Source organism: Danio rerio, chromosome 9, assembly GCF_052040795.2.
Source record: "Danio rerio strain M-AB ecotype USA chromosome 9, GRCz13ab, whole genome shotgun sequence".
In the NCBI taxonomy this organism is placed as follows: Eukaryota; Metazoa; Chordata; class Actinopteri; order Cypriniformes; family Danionidae; genus Danio; species Danio rerio.
This window is the reverse complement of record NC_141029.1, coordinates 28,033,069-28,049,478: the sequence shown is the minus strand read 5'-3', so window position 1 is coordinate 28,049,478 and position 16,410 is coordinate 28,033,069. Positions and strand designations below refer to the sequence as shown.

Below are 16,410 nucleotides of genomic sequence, written 5' to 3'. Positions count from 1 at the left end.
TGCGACAGGGCTGGGGCGGAGGATCACGGTGCCAGCTGAGCATCGTGATGTCTATCAGCCATTGGCGATGGCATCATCAGCAGTAGATCCAACCCTAGTTTCTAGTTCCAGTAAAATAAAACAAGCTTTAAAAGGAATTTTTTGTTGTTCTGACTAGAAATTTATCACGATTGATTAATAAATGTTATTTCAAAACGAAAAAAAGTAAATAAATTACTCAACATAAATACATTGCATTCCTTTAAAGTCCCAGAACTGAACACTGTGGTCGTTATTCTTTTCATAATGTCACGTAGTTTTTAATGAGCAAATTTTAAATGAGCAAACAGTAGGTTTGGCTTGTTTTTTCTACCACAGACTTAATAGCTGTAGTAAAGAGTATCATTCAGAAAGAAGGGGAAAGGGGTATTAGAAGAGTTACTACAATCTAACAGACTCCTCCTGATCACCATTCTTGTTTGTTGTCAAAACTGACAGTTGGAGCAGCGTTAGCCACGCACATTCCCTCAAAATCACGTAATCTGATAAATAACCTGAAAACAAAGAGAAAGTGCATTTTCAGATTTTAAACAAAGATTAGAAGGGTAAACTATATATATATATATATATATATATAAATAAAAACAACAAAACAAACAAAAAACTAGCAATTCGATCTAACAAAATCAATATGCTAGTTTTGATTTTCTGAGGACTTTAATGATGTCAAATGTAGAAAATGTGTTTAACATTCAGATGATAAGGTGAAAGTTTAATAATATCAATAATAGAACAACAATAACTAAATGATCAGTTTATAGCAAGTTTATAGAAAATAGTTCGTATTAAATCTTATTTTAAGGCTTGAAAGCTAGGGCAGCAAGAGCCGCTAGTAACTGCTTATTTTATGTGGCACTGTTAATAATGTCAGCTTTCACAACACTCTTAATTACAGTAATGCAGCGCAAGACAAATGAACATCCCTCTCCTCCCATACTTCTTTTAAGAGACGCTTTAATGCGCCAGACTCCTTTGCTGATTTTAAAGAGAAGTCAATGGACACAGTGCAAAACAAATTTGCTGCCTCCCAGAAAAGTCAACAAGTCCAAACCATAATGCATCTTAACTAGGGATGTCAATTCCTACACATTTGTGAAAATGCTGCAGTATGGGTGTAATTCATTGGCACATTAAAAAGATGTGCAAAAAAATGTATAATAATAAATTATAATTTATAATTTTTGCCGTCTAATTTTGCAGTTTTTATAATAACAAATTATAAAAAGAATTAGTCATTGATAATTCAATACATTTATTCAATTATTAAATGTAATGAGTAATATACTGTAGATGTCAACTGTGCTCTCAAATGTACACACTGGCAACTGGTGCATGTGACTAAATACAATTTTTTACTATAAACATTTCAATTCAGGCATTTTAAAAAAGTGCTTATCACACAACATGTGATTCAATGTATATCACCCATTCAATAAATAAATATATATATATATATATATATATATATATATATATATATATATATATATATATATATATATATATATAATTATTATTATTCATTTTATTTATTTTTTATTGTAGTTTTGTTAAAGGGCCATGACACCCCTCACTTTCGGTTCAAGTCTACCTCAGAATTTTTTCAAAAGATGCATCGTAATGGGCGTGGAGTGGAGGCAGGAGTGGGTGAGGCCAGCAGAACAGGGGAGAAGGAGGGGAGTAAACAACTGTTGTCAGTTAGCTCACAAACCGTGAGGAGACCCATGATTTTATAGTTTACTAAGTTAAAATGCAAAGAAATAAACAGTAATTTAATGCCCTGCTACATTTGTCATTTGTTATTTCATTTACACACAACAACAATTTCTATCATTATAAAAGATAATCACGTTCATATAAACACTATAAATGAGGACTTCTCCCTCAATCCCCGGGTCTGAATGCAGCAGATCTCTTGCCCTGCCTATTTCAACCATTAGCCCTGCTGGGATTCTGGAGGATTAAGGTAAACAAAGCAGCATGACAATGTGTCTAAATGTGAACGAACTCCACTGATAAAAGACAAAGTCCACCATTCTCCGCCATACTCATACTGCTCTCCCGGCAAAAATGCTTGCTGCACAAAAACAGCTTTGCTATATCGGCCCTGACAGGATAGTGGGAAAAAAAAACATGCAACAAACCGCGTGGATCATAGAAACAAACAGATACGACCCTTCATGAACGGCTAAGTACTGTGTGCCACCCAGTCATCAACATAGGGTCTCACAGCTTGGCACTGGCAGGTCTGTCTGTGTCTTGCCTTCGGAAAGCACGCACAGTCATGAATGTCGGCTCTTCTCGTAGGATAAGAAAACACTGTATGAATAATAATGAAAAACCGACGCGTCATTTTTCCACTTGCAGTTTTGCGCTACGTCACCAATTTTGATCCCACCCCAAAAATCATTTTAAACCTGGAAGAGAAAACTAGCGGACAAAAGCTCAAAACTATCCAGTTTTCCCCACAATTCAAGCTGACAGGTGCTAACGTTGTCTTAAATGATGCTCAACACACACAAATAAAAAAGTACTCAAGGGTTTCTTGAACCTTTAAAGGGCCATGAAACCCCCTCGTTTCAGCAGGGTGTTTTCACACCTCTACTTTGGAAAAAGTCAGCAAAGTGGGCGTGTCCAGCTCTGTTTAGGGGGGAGTGTCGGAGGAACTAAAGTGGGAGGGCGTGGGAGTGTCTATTTGGGCACGCGCGAGTTTCAGAGTCAAAATACACACACACAGGAGAAAGTTATGGTGTTTAACCTACATGGACATCTGTAGTCGAATTATTTGCCAAATTATTAAATGGTGGACTTTAACTGCAGTTTGGCTCTTTCATTCAGGGAATTCATTCATGCACCTCGCGACAAACGAGATATTTGATTCGAGGAACTGCTCCAAGCGTGTATTTTTCATGCAATGTTTGATACCGCACGGCAAATGAGAGAAAAAAAACCTCAGCATTTCCCGGAAACTTAGATGCACACGGCAGGTAGTGTCAGAAAGCCGCGCGTGTTATTCCGGTCACAAAATGCGGTAAAAACCTTACACGAGGTTAAAGTTTGGTTGTAGTGCTAACATGTTTACACTCTGTGCAATAGTTAACTTAGTTCGATAAGAACAAACTGAATAAACAAAGAGCACTGGTCGCTCACTTACCAAATCTGTAGAGACAGGACAATCACCAGCAACTAGAGCCGCGTCTTTATGAAGAGAAGACTACAAGCGAATCCGGATCTCAGCATTTGCAGATGAGAACAGCTCTCGGGTAAACAATAATCCTCCTTAGACACGTAAGTTATTGTTGTCGAGCGCCGCGTACACTGTTAATCCACACGTGACTCCAGATGAGCTCTCACAGAGAGAAAATGAAAACAAAACTTAATGGCAGAAAACAATAAAAGCAACACTTCACGCTTGTTTTGCCAACACAACGTGGCGTCTCTGTCGTGTAAACACGGTGATAGTAATGAATATTAATGAAGTTGCACAATAGAGCGCGCTGATTGGTTTGAACCAAGCCTTACTCATGCATTAATGCATCACACTGTAAGACGTAATAAGACACACTCTGGCACAGACATCCAGTCTGCACGCTGGAATACATGCTATTATGTCATGACCGTGACGCAGCTTCAAAAATTAGTTTCAAAACGGAAGTACGAATTTGCTTGAAATAACGCAAAAACAACCAATTTACACTTTTTAGTGAAATATAGGTGTCCTAATAGTGTTTTTAGCAGTGTGGGACACATATACGACTGTCAACAGCTTAAAAAATGTGTTTTGATGTTTCGTGACCCTTTAAAATTAAAGTTTGACAATAAAGATGCCCATCGAGAAGCAGCACAACTGAAAAAAATTAACCGTGTTCACTTGAGCAAAAGAAAGCAGATGATTATCAAGCGAGATGATGATCACACACAAGGAGAGACTCCCACTCAAGATTTGCCACTTTCGCTTTGACCATTCTTTAAACAGATTATTAATGGGCCTAACGTTAACCGTGTGCAGGTTATCATCCTTTCATTACCACACACAGAATGTTTTTCAACTGCTTTCTTTTACTGTTTTTTTATGGTTTAATTGTCATTCTTTACATATCATTACTTTTTTAAAAGAAAAAAAAAAGTTTTGTTAAATAAAATTTGTGTATAGTCAAATGTTTGCATGCATTTATGTAAAAAATAACAAATCAAAAAAAGTGTGGCTGGTGATTAAAACACTAAATGTCATGCCCTGAATACGGAGATATCACAACAAGCCTACTACAACACAGAGCTATAGTTCACTAAAAATCTACACAATAACCGTGTACAATTTAATCAGTGCAATCCTGACATCAGAGATAATCATTCCGCAATTTGATAGCTGTTGAACAGTGAACTACGGCTCTGTGTTGCTGCTATATCTGAAAGCACTTCTACTCCTGCTATATTCGAAAGCAACCAAACTCACCTCATAACTTCAGTTGAGAATTTAAAATGAATAATTCAGTGAGATTCAGTGAGTGTGTGTTTATTAGTCACGCTGAAGCAATAAAAACAGTTCAATCCTCTGCTCTGTTTAATGGTAAAGTCTAGATAAGATACAGCTGTGGATATGCACATAAATATAACATCATTTTTGTAACCTTGTATAACAATAATTAATATTTTTTACATTACTGTGATGGTTGGGTTTAGGGTTGGGGTGGGGGTAGGCATTAATAAAATGCAATTTATTGGGTAATTCAACAAATAACAATACTCGGTACAACTAATATTTTTACATTACTGTGACAGTTGGTTTAGGGTTGGGGTAGGGGTGGGTGTTAATAAAATTTATTAAATAATATAAATAATTATCATTGACTTCCTACTGCAACCGTATCTGATCTAGCAACAACCCTGTTTAATTTCCAGTTTCTCTTAGTTTGTTGCATATTTGCAGGTTCTGCACGAGAGAGCGCGCCCTCTGACTTACAACTGATCACAGAGCGGTGTTTCACAAATCGCAGCTTTTTCGATTTCATTTTGATTGTTTAGCCCTATTAGAATCCTGTATCTTAAACAAGGTTTACAGTTTGGTACCTTACAAGACCCTTGTTAAGTCATGTTTCTGCAGAAAAAAATAAATATACAGTTCGTTGATGCTTTAAGGAACCTGCATGGGAGAGATTGAGTTCTGAACATACAGCGGAGGGGACAGATCCAGCAGAACCAGCAGCTCTTCCCCAACATCATTATCGCTCCATTCTGTCAGACACACATGCTGCACACCCTCTGTTTGCCCGAGGGCATTAACAGGGCTTTGTTCGGGTGATACGGGGGGTTAATTACTGTATGAGGCCTGTGTCAGAATGCTCATTATAAAGCGGAGACTTTTTGGCACTATATTCTGAAATGTAAAGCGGTGGTAAAATGCAGATAAATGCAGACGTGTCACAGCATGTTCTTTAACACTGCGTCAAGCTGCTGCAAGACTTGAGATAAGGTCTGTTCACACCAAGAATGAAAACTAGAAGCACAACCACAGAAATAACTACATTAGATTTCACACCAACTGCTGGTTCAGCTGCTTGAGCTCTTTGAAGCTGGATGATTATGACCGGCTCTCTAAGATTGTATATATAAAGGCTGAAAATTATTTTTATTGTGAAAATGATTCCAATGTTTTTTTGTGTTGTTAATGCTTCAGCTGTGTTGAGGGCTATTCTTTTATATTTCAAGTTTTCTTTTATGTTTACATAACTTTAGAGTAATAAGCAATATTATCACAGCCTGCTGTTTTTTTCTGACAGCTACCTTTTTCACCTTTGATTTCAAAAGTAGAGTTATTTTACTGCTTTAAAAAAATAAATATTATAAAAAGTAAAGTTTTATCAACTCACCCTCATGATGTTCCAAATCTGTGTTCCATTTCCTGATGATTTTTTCTTCTGCAAAATGAAACGCCATGTAAGTGTTATAATCAGTGGTGTAAATTAACAAATTATGAATACTCAAATGACTGTAATTGAGTAGTTTTTCTAATTTTTAAAAATGTGTACTTTTACTTTTCCCTTGCATACATTTCTAGTGCAGTATATGTACTTTTACTCCACTATTTTCCTTCAACATGCAGTCATTATTTCATTTTTTCTTGTCTATGTAAATTTGAAAAATCAGTCATGTGATTCCGGTCTAATCAAAATCGCACATAGAAAAAAAAAACATCACATTGAACAACCTCAAGAAATGCATGCTTTATAAATGCAGCAAACTGTTTGAATGCATTAAAAGTTTCCAAGAAAACATTCAAAATCTTCATACGCAATAATCGAGACTGTTTAGACTCCATGCAATGATGAGATAATGACGGATGTTTACTATATGATGATTAAAATGGCTTTAACTGTAACTAAATGCACTACAGAATGTTACGTTCACACAAACACACACAAATTACATGTCAATGTATAAGCTTTTCCCGGCATAATACTCACTACTTACCACTCTTGAGTACTTATTAAAGGGCAAATTTTTACTCCTATTTGAGTAATATTTACAAAAGATACTTTTATTCTAGTTGCAGAACATTTTTGGGCAAGTAATGGTACTTGTATAATTTGCAGGGCTCAAAAATAAAGACTGCCGAGGATAAGCGTGAGAGACACTTGGGACAGTTGAAAGGATCACTACTGGCCCAAACAGTTTAATTTGTCTCCGACTATTTGTAAATTGTGTGCAAAAAACATTAAAAAAAAATAGAGGAACAGTTTGTGCTTTTAAGCCTTTAAATACTACCTTATCTGTGATATCGTAAACAACATATTGCTTTTTGGTACCTCTTATCTGATTGGATGTTGTGAGCTTGTTTTTTTTTTTTCCATAACCTGGTAACAACCAGTACAGCGAAAAGACGGCAACATGGCAGCAATACTAATTAAAGCAATATTATTTAAAATATGTGGCAAAGAAATATCTATTATACTATATATATATATATATATATATATATATATATATATATATATATATATATATATATATATATATATATATATATATATATATATATATATATATATTTATTTTATTTTATTTTTTTTTTTGTGGGGACAGTGAAAATATTGGCAGGGCAAGTAAAAATCTGAACCACTGACCCAATTGAGCCAGTAGAAAAAATGATTTGTCAGTACTCTTTCCATAAATTAATAGAAATTTAAAGTGATTAAAAAAGTAATACACCTTTCTTTATTATACAATTGTTCAAATGGCAATGTAGGGTTCCTAAAATATTTAATTATAAATATACATTATAAATATATTTTGTTAAAAAAATCTCATTTAAATAAACCAAACATGAATTTGGCTTCCTTAAATTTGCTTTAACCTTATAAATGTAGTCCAAAAATAACTTAACAAAAATTAAAAATTATTTTTTTGAATTACATTTTAATTTGAAATAACTAGCTAACTAGCTAAGTAAGAACGCAAGTAAATAAATAAACAAATAGCTAATTAAATAAATAAACAATCTATATTTAGGAAAACATAAACAGATTTCAAAGGGTAATGACAATCAGAACAGTAGTTTTTAACTAAAAATGATAACTTTAAAGCGAAATATTCCTGGTGTGAAAACATAACCATCCAAATAAAAGTACACTTAAGCAAATCCTACCAGAAATGAACAGCATAAAAGTTCATTTTTGTTTGAATTACTGGCATTCTTTAGTCTCAGATGTTCATCTATCTATTTTGTGCGATTTGTTTTCTTTGCATCACATATGCATTTGATTTAACAGTGCGAATTTTGTTTTATTACTACAATATTTCACTGCACATTCATTCATGTATGACTGAACAATACTTGCTTGTTGAACCTCCCTCTCTCTGACACACATACACAAACCTCAAGAAAAATAATTACTTTATACCTGCTAGGAAATGTGCTTACATTAATAAATTAGCATTTACTGAAGAAAAACGGCATATTTTTTAACCTCCAGACTCTTGAGAGAAAAACCGACATAGGGAGGCGATTCGGTTATTTATTTTGTTATTTCAGGCCCGTTTCTGTCACTCTTTTCCTTTCACTATTTATCATGTCTTTCCACTTCTTCCAAGCAGCCTGTAATCCCTCAGTCCAACCCAGCGGCGTTGCAGAGCATGTGTGAAGTGAACAAGAAACAGAAAGAGCTAGAGAGAGAGAGAAGGTACGTGTGTGTCTGTCAACAGTCCTTGCAGGTTCATATTTTAGGCGTGAACATTAAAGATGAATGCACACGTCAGTTCAACCCTGGTGCCCTCATGTAAACAATGAGGCCCTGTCTTTCAGCTCTCTCTCTCTCTCTCTCTCTCTTTCCCTCGCTTCAGTCCTTCCATGACAGAAAGTCTGAAAATTCAACCCCCTCTAAAGCGAAACAAGGAGGGACGAGGCATTAAAAAAAATAGACTTCCTTCTACCATTATGGGACCACATCTTCTGGACTTCAAAGAGCCTTTAGAATCAATAGTGCCTGTGTGTCATCTGTGTTTGAGGTCTGTCTCCATGTTGCTTTGAAGAACATCAGGTCTAAAGGCCTACAGCCAAAAACCATCACAGATTTATGGCTTTTAATTATCACAGATGAATGCTGCTGGAGTCCCGCTCTCTTTCTCACTCTCTTGTTCTTGGCACGGACCGAACTGTCAAGTTGCCCCCGTGAGAGGAAAGATGCCAAAAAAATGAGTGGAAGAACCACTGAAAATACTCAGGAAGAGAGGGGGGGGGGTCAAAACTGAAACTAGACTGAGGTTGTAATGAGAAATTAAAAAAAAATTTAAAGAAAATAAAATTTTTAAAAAAAAGTGTCCGGATTTTAAAATTAGGGATGTGCAAAGTTAAATATTTTAAAACATTACTAGTCACTGGGCTAACGTTAGTCATTTTAAACTGAGTTCGCCAGAGAAAGAAAAAATAATAATTAATTTTGCTAAACGCATTTTGTCGACTGTTATAGAGGGAACAAATTTAATTCAATGTATGTAGTTGATAATACGGAGTAAATCATCAAAACTAAATATATAACTGAATTGCTAATGTGCAGGTGTACAGGCTAAAGAGTGGGAAAATGTTCACTGCCATTGTTTTTTTACCACAGCATATCAGGTGTTTGTCATTGAAACATTTGAAAAGCCTGGGTCTAGAAGGGGTTAATGTTAATTTAACAAATCTAACAAAAACTGTGGAAAAAATCAGTTTACATTAAGTTATTATAGTCATGTTATGTCGAATATACATTTCAATCACATACTCCTATGACAAAAGTCTGAGTGCCCTCATGTTGAGAATCTATACACATTAAAAAAGCTTTCAACTAACGTTAGCAAACATACGTGTCCACAGGCCTCCCGCGCGAAGAACACAGATCTTCAAAGTTCTTCATGACTGGAAAACGACATGACGTGTTTGCAGTTTTGCAATAAATCGAGCTTTGTAGTAGTTCACGAGTGAATTTTATACCGTTGACCGAGAAACTGCTTCAAATGTTGTATGGTTAGCGCGCTCTGCGTAGATGAACTGTCCGAATTGCATCAAATGATTCGCGATCCAATCCACTCGATTCATTGTAAAGAACCATTTTAGAAAAATGACTCATCATTACCTCAGGCTCAGGTAACGCACATCGTGTTATCTAAATGACAGTCTAATAGCTCTAATTATGATGTGAGATTTGATTATTTCCAGCGAAGTACTTTACGCGGTGCGATGAAATAGCCTACTTGAGAAAAAATTTATCCAATCATCAGGTCCTCACAGCTTTATGTGACACAAACTAATTAATATAAACCGTTGGTACTTTAATTTTTTTAATTTATTTTGCAGTTTGTTTTTTTATATATAACTCGATCCCTTTTTCTACATTTTCTCTCACAGCAAAATACTAACATGTAAAGCGTTTTGTAAAACTTTTTAAATTATTTGTTTTCTTAAAATGTATTTAAAACAAGATGATATACTATTTCATTTTTAAAACTAAATTTTTACCTGATATCACTGCAGGACTGCTACATGATTGAGGGTGGGGAACACATTTGTGCATGTGCAATGTAATAAGCATTAAACTTTTTTTTTTAGACCCTCGTCATACAAAATATGCAAGACAATTATATATATATATATATATATATATATATATATATATATATATATATATATATATATATATATATAATTTATAGGTATAATTTATACTTTTTAATTATTTATATAGGGGCCCTCAGATTTCCTAAGGCCACGCTGTAAAAAAATTATATGATCAATTAGTCCTGACAGCATATGTTTTTAGGTCATTGCAACTTATTAAACTAAGTTAATCATGTTCAAACTTAATTTTATAAGTTACGCAAGCTGTTTTAAGTCAGTTTAACATGATAGAAGTTCAATAGACTCGTAAGGTTCTTTTGATTCAGCTAAAAAAATTAAGGCAACCAGGATTTTTTTACAGTGCATAAATGGCCACTTACCTTACTTATTGGTCAAATTCACCCCTGATGATTAAACTGCCTTTTACATAAAATACTTAAAATGTCCATCATGTCATCTTTAGTTGACAACACTTACTTAGATTGCCAGGTAATGTTTACAAATAGCCTACATGTATATTTCTGTCTCTGCAGTTATTACTTTGCAGCCTCCTGCAGTTTGTTATATTTATTAGTTATGCTTATAGCTGCTGATCATACCAAACACATGTAGCCTAAGGTTGGAATTGGAATGGGAATCCAGATCCTTTAAAATTTAGAGCACCAGGATTTAGCAAGATATTCTTTTTTTCAGTAATTCATAATAAAGATAATTTGTATTTTATTTCTGACTTTTTTTCTCATTTTTTATTTCTGTCTAATGTTCAAAGTGAACAAACTATTTTTAAAATAATTTGCCATAAATTAGCTTTTACTGTAGGCTACTGGGGCAGCATGGTGGCCTCACAGAAAGAAGGTCACTGGTTCGAGTCCCAGTTGGGTCAGTTGGCGTTTCTGTGTGGAGTTTGCATGTTCTCCCCATGTTTGCGTGGGTTTCCTCTGGGTGCTCCAGTTTTCCCCACAGTTCAAAGACATGCTTCACACGTCACATGTGCATTCAATAAACTAAATTGGCTGTAGTGTCTGAGTGTGAATGTTTCCCAGTACTGGGTTGCATCTGGAAGGACATTCGCTGTATAAAACATGTGCTGGATAAGTTGGTGGTTCATTCCACTTTGGCAACCCCTGATTTGTAAAGGGACTAAGCCAAAGAAAAACGAATGAATGAATGTAGGCTACTGTAGTTCATTCATTCATTCATTTATTTTCTTGTCGGCTTAGTCCCTTTATTAATCCGGGGTCTTATCCAGCGGATGCCCTTCCAGCCGCAACCCATCTCTGGGAAACATCCACACACACACTCATACATTACAGACAATTTAGCCTACCCAATTCACCTGTACCGCATGTCTTTGAACTTAGAAACCACAGCACCCGGAGGAAACCCACGCGAACGCAGGGAGAACATGCAAACTCCACACAGAAAGGTCAACTGAGCCGAGGCTTGAACCAGCGACCTTCTTGCTGTGAGGCGACAGCACTACCTACTGCGCCACTGCTTCGCCCGCTACTGTAACTTTAAATGGTTTGAATTTAGAAGAGGTATGCTAAAGCACAGCATGCTACAGTCTTCAATGAGAAATTATTGTTTCATGCAGTACACTAATACATAATAGCTCACTAATTGACTGCTGAGTTTTGGACAAATAGTAAACGACTCAATAATCCCGGCCTATCTCTTATTAAAATTAGCATTTCAGTTCAAATTTAAGTTCATGCTCCTGAAGGAGTTTGAATTTTTGTAGACTATTTTTCCTCACCTTTGATATAACACTTTGCATAATGAATTTTTGATTAATTGCATGGTCTGTACACACATTCTTCAGAGGTGAGAGAGGCATGAAAGCAGTTTCTGTGTGTGTGTGTGTGTGTGTGTGTGTGTGTGTGTGTGCCAGTGTGTGATTATTCACCAGGAGGAGTCGCACCCCCTGTCCAAACACGTTCCAGAACACACACATTGCCCCAGGAGTCTTTGTTATCGTATTATTTCATTTGAAGGAGTTTGAAATATTGTTTCTGCCTGTCTGCTGTCCCGCAGAGAAACTGCCAGCAGCTGCTCATTAGCTATGGAGCCGATTTCTCCTCCAACACCCCCTGTGACTCCGCCCACATTCTGTTACCATGGCAGTTACCATGCCGATAGCAAAGGTTTCCTCTTAGAGGGTCTTTGTTGGTGTTAGTATCAACATGTTATGCTTCAGCGTATTCAGAAACTCCACAACATTAACAACATTTGCATTTAAAACAAAAGCATGGGCTGCACGGTGGCGCAGTGGGTAGCACGATCTCCTCACAGCAAGAAGATCACTGGTTCAAGCCTCGGCTGGGTCAGTTGGCATTTCTGTGTGAAGTTTGCATGTTCTTCCTGCGTTCGCATGGGTTTCCTCCGGGTACTCTGGTTTTTCCCACAAGTCCAAAGACATGTGGTACAGGTGAATTGGGTGAGCTAAATTGTTCATAGTGTACGTTTGTGAATGAGTGTGTATGGATGTTTTCCAGTGATGGGTTGCAGCTGGAAGGGCACCCACTGCGTAAAACATATGCTGGTTTAATGGGTTACATATGGGTCATATGGGGTAGTGTGTAGGTGGAGACTACAAATGCATCAGACTATTACAAAACTGTAAGATTGCACAAAACATTTTGTGAATAAAGCAGAGTTTATTGGAGGAAAGTCTTCAGGTTTGTTCTGCTGTTTTTTCATTATCAATAGACCCAAACCCCTTAACAGCAATGTTTGTGATCCTGCCAGAATATGTTGAATTAAAGGGTCACGAAACACCAAAACACATTTTTTGAGCTGTTGACAGTCATATATGTGTCCCACACTGCTGAAAACACTATTAGGACATATATATCACTAAAAAGTGAAAATTGGTTGTTTTTGAGTTATTTCGAGCAAATTCGTACTTCCGGTTTAAAACTGTTCTTTGAAGCTGCATCACGGCCAGGAGATCTTAGCGTGTATTCCAGCATGTAGACTGGACGTCTGTTCCTATGAATACCTTATTACGTCTCTGAGTGTGTTGCATTGATTCATGAGTATGACTTGGCTCAAACCAATCAGTGCGCTCTATTATGTATGCGGTGCAACTTCATTAATATGCATGGTAGCTTCAAAGATTTATTTTTTTTTACCAGTTACAGTGTTTAGACGGCAAAGAGATGCTGCGTTGTGTTGCAAAGAGGGAGAACATGAATTGTTTGGAGATACGGGTCGTCAATGTTGCTTTTATAATTTGCTGCAGTGAAGGTTTTTGTTCTCATTTTCAGCTGGACTCACGTGTGGATTACAGTGCACGCGACGCGCCATAGAAATACGTCTCTAAGGAACATTGTTTACCCGAGAGCTTTTCTCATCTGGAAAGGGTGACATCCAGATTTGTCGCGTGTCTTCATTTAATAAAGACGCGGATCCAGTTGGTGTTGATTGCCCTGTCTCTACAGATTTGGTAAGTAAGCGATCAGACATATTTGTTTGTTTATTTAGAGGCAAAGTTAGTTTGTATTATCAGTAGTACTCTTTCAGTGTTTAAAGACGGACCTTAGTCAAATGATTTCTAAGTTAATAAAGTTTACAGTACCTTAACATCACTACAATATTATGGACTGAAAAATCTGCTGTAAATGTTGCTCTCCCGAATGTAAATGTGTTAGCCCCACAACCAAACTTACCGCAGTGGAGGATTTTCGCTGCATTTTGTGACAGGAATAACACACACGGCTTTCTGACGCTACCTACCGAGTGTATCTTAGTTACAGAGAAATGCGGAGGTTTTTTTTTGTTTTCATTCGCCGTGCGGTAACGAACGTTGCATGAAAAATACATGCTTCCAGCAATTCCTCGAATCAAATATCTCATTTGTCATGAGGGGCATGAATGAATTTCCTGAATGAAAGAGCCAAACTGCAGTTAAAGTCCACCATTTAATAATTCAGCAAATAATTGAATTACTGATGTCCATGTAAACATAGGCACCATCTTTCTCCTCTGCGTCTGTGTTTGTTTTGCCTGTGTGAAAATCAGCACGTGCCCAAACAGACACTCCCATTTTTATGCAAATTTTTACAGACCATGCCTTTTTCCCTCCTCCGACACTCCCCCCTAAACAGAGCTGGACACGCCCACTTTCCTGACTTATTTTAAAGTAGAGGTGTGAAAACACTCTGCTAAAACAGGGGGGTTTCATGGCCCTTTAAATTCATAACAGGCTGATAGTGTAGCCTTTGGAACTTCACTGGCTAGACAATGTATTCTTATGAATTAAAGGTTAGCAGCTCCCCCTTCTTATCGGCAATGGGTTTTTGATTTGTTGCATGCCCTTCAAATGGAAAAGATTCGGTTCGCAATAAAACAAAAGCCAGAACTATTCCAGAAAGTCTGGAGCCGAAAAGAAAATGAATGAATGAATGTATTTCTATATGTATCAATATTATGTATTTTATTGTCTGACCTAAGATCAACCTAACAAAAAAAATAGAGTTTCCATCCAGTGAGTCAAAGAGAAAAAAATAATTTTAAATGATGAAGAAGAAATGCAACGAACCCACAATAGCTTTGGAAGGCTAGAGACTGCTCTTTGGAACCGTTCTGGGAGGTAATACTAATAAAACACTTTGATTATGGTTTTTGTCTAAGGCATTTTAGTATAACCAGAACAACATTACAGATATTGTGTGGTTGGTCTGCTTGTTTGTCTATTAATTTTGTCCCATTTACATTTTAATAAATCACATGATCTATTAAAACAAAACCGCATGAATTTGTGCATGCTGGAATTTATTCAATAAATGTATTTCTGTTGTAGTTTATGCACATTTTTCACACCGGACAAAAAGCTTATCCTACTCAGTTGTGCGCATATGTATTTTATACACATTTTCACAATTTATGCACCTCCTGCCATTTCCATTAAGCATTTTATGCAATATTCCAAAATGTGCATAAAATAGGTGGATGGAGACATAGTTACTGAAGACTGTATTTTAAAGTGGATACATGGTCAGAAACTCAGCATTGCTCCTACAGACTGTGACTGTCATGATTCTGATGCACTTTAGCTCATATAGTTGCCACATCTTTGATATAAACGAAACACTTCTGGCTTTTTGGAAACATTTTATTTTGATGGTCCATTTGATTATTAGTAGACTGTCTGCTTAATATTTGTTGATATGCTGCTTCAACTAACATTTAACTGACTATAAGAAACTTTGCAAGTACATGTCAACTTACCCCAACCCTAACCTAACAGTTTACTTATAATCTAATGAGAATTGGTTGGCATGTAGATGCAATCTAACTTAAATTCAACAAACGGACCATCAAAATAAAGTGTGAGCGGCTTTCATTTTTAACTATACTTTTTTTTGTACTATACTTCTTTGTTTTTAACTACACTTAATATCCCCTGCCCTGTTGTAATATTTCAGTTGACAGATCAAACAAATCTTTGCATTTCAAGGCACTTCAGGGAACCTTTAAGATTGCACCGGACATTAACTGTCTCTCTCTTCATCCCTCCACATCTGGATCACATTGTTTTCACCAGCGTGTCTACGGTGTCTTGTGCCATGCTGAAAGGAGATGTTGACCTCTGACCTCTTGGCTCAGAGAGGTGAAGTACAATGACCTGTGAACCTCAGGGTTGGGGATGAATGAGGTGTGGTGAACATTCAAAACGAGAAGACAGGAAAGCTAAACGACAGCTTGTCAGCATGGACTTCTTCACAGCACTAACAAGAGTCTCTATCTCTATCTCATCTGTCCAAACAAACTCACAAACACTTAGCGAGGAATCCGCTGACAGTAACCTGCACCCACTGAGAGTTTACTCATACGCTTTTGTTTATATTTTCACATGCAAACCACTAAGGTAAATCTAGTAACATGGTAAAAAATATAATATGGAGAAAATAATGGTGTCAGAATGTTCTCACATTAGGATCTCATATCGATTTTCTAACCCAACAGTACCAATTCTGCAATGCAATTACAATTCAATAAGAATGGTATTCAATAACATTTCAATTCAGTGGTACAGTTTGTTGAATGATTTACCAATATACAATGCTCAGCACATATAACTTACAAAAATAGTTAAAAAATTAGTAAGCAAAATGTATATGTTATAGAAAAATATTAAATACAATTTTTTAAGTTGCAAAAATCAGAAACAAAAAATATATTTGAAATTTTGTTGAAATGTTAGTTTGTAATTTTTTTGGAATATTTTGCATTTAAATGTATATTCTTTCCATTTTTAAAGAAGTTCTGTGACT

At 36.1% G+C, this 16,410-nt stretch overlaps 1 protein-coding gene and 2 long non-coding RNA genes across 46 annotated transcripts in view; 1 reads left to right on the top strand and 2 right to left on the bottom strand.

The window, feature by feature from the left end:
- The window catches only part of LOC141376138 (uncharacterized), a 1,062,333-nt gene that overhangs the window by 980,537 nt on the left and 65,386 nt on the right, over positions 1-16,410 (bottom strand). For 25 of the 44 annotated variants that reach the window (XR_015499513.1, XR_015499510.1, XR_015499506.1 and 22 more), the window contains one exon: positions 5,907-5,954. Coding sequence is in view for 25 of the 44 variants with exons in the window: in XM_087268008.1 (XP_087124134.1) it covers positions 5,907-5,954 (48 nt within the window). In the remaining 19 variants the exon portion in view is untranslated. Of the gene's footprint in view, positions 1-396; positions 534-5,906; positions 5,955-9,364; positions 9,600-16,410 lie in introns of those variants that run through there. The other 19 variants (XR_015499519.1, XR_015499517.1, XR_015499520.1 and 16 more) reach the window with 3 other exon arrangements.
- The window catches only part of LOC147842379 (uncharacterized), a 463,094-nt gene that overhangs the window by 420,663 nt on the left and 26,021 nt on the right, over positions 1-16,410 (bottom strand). The gene's annotated exons all lie outside the window — the stretch shown is intronic.
- Positions 1-16,410, top strand: part of LOC147842380 (uncharacterized) — a 219,867-nt gene that overhangs the window by 183,316 nt on the left and 20,141 nt on the right. The gene's annotated exons all lie outside the window — the stretch shown is intronic.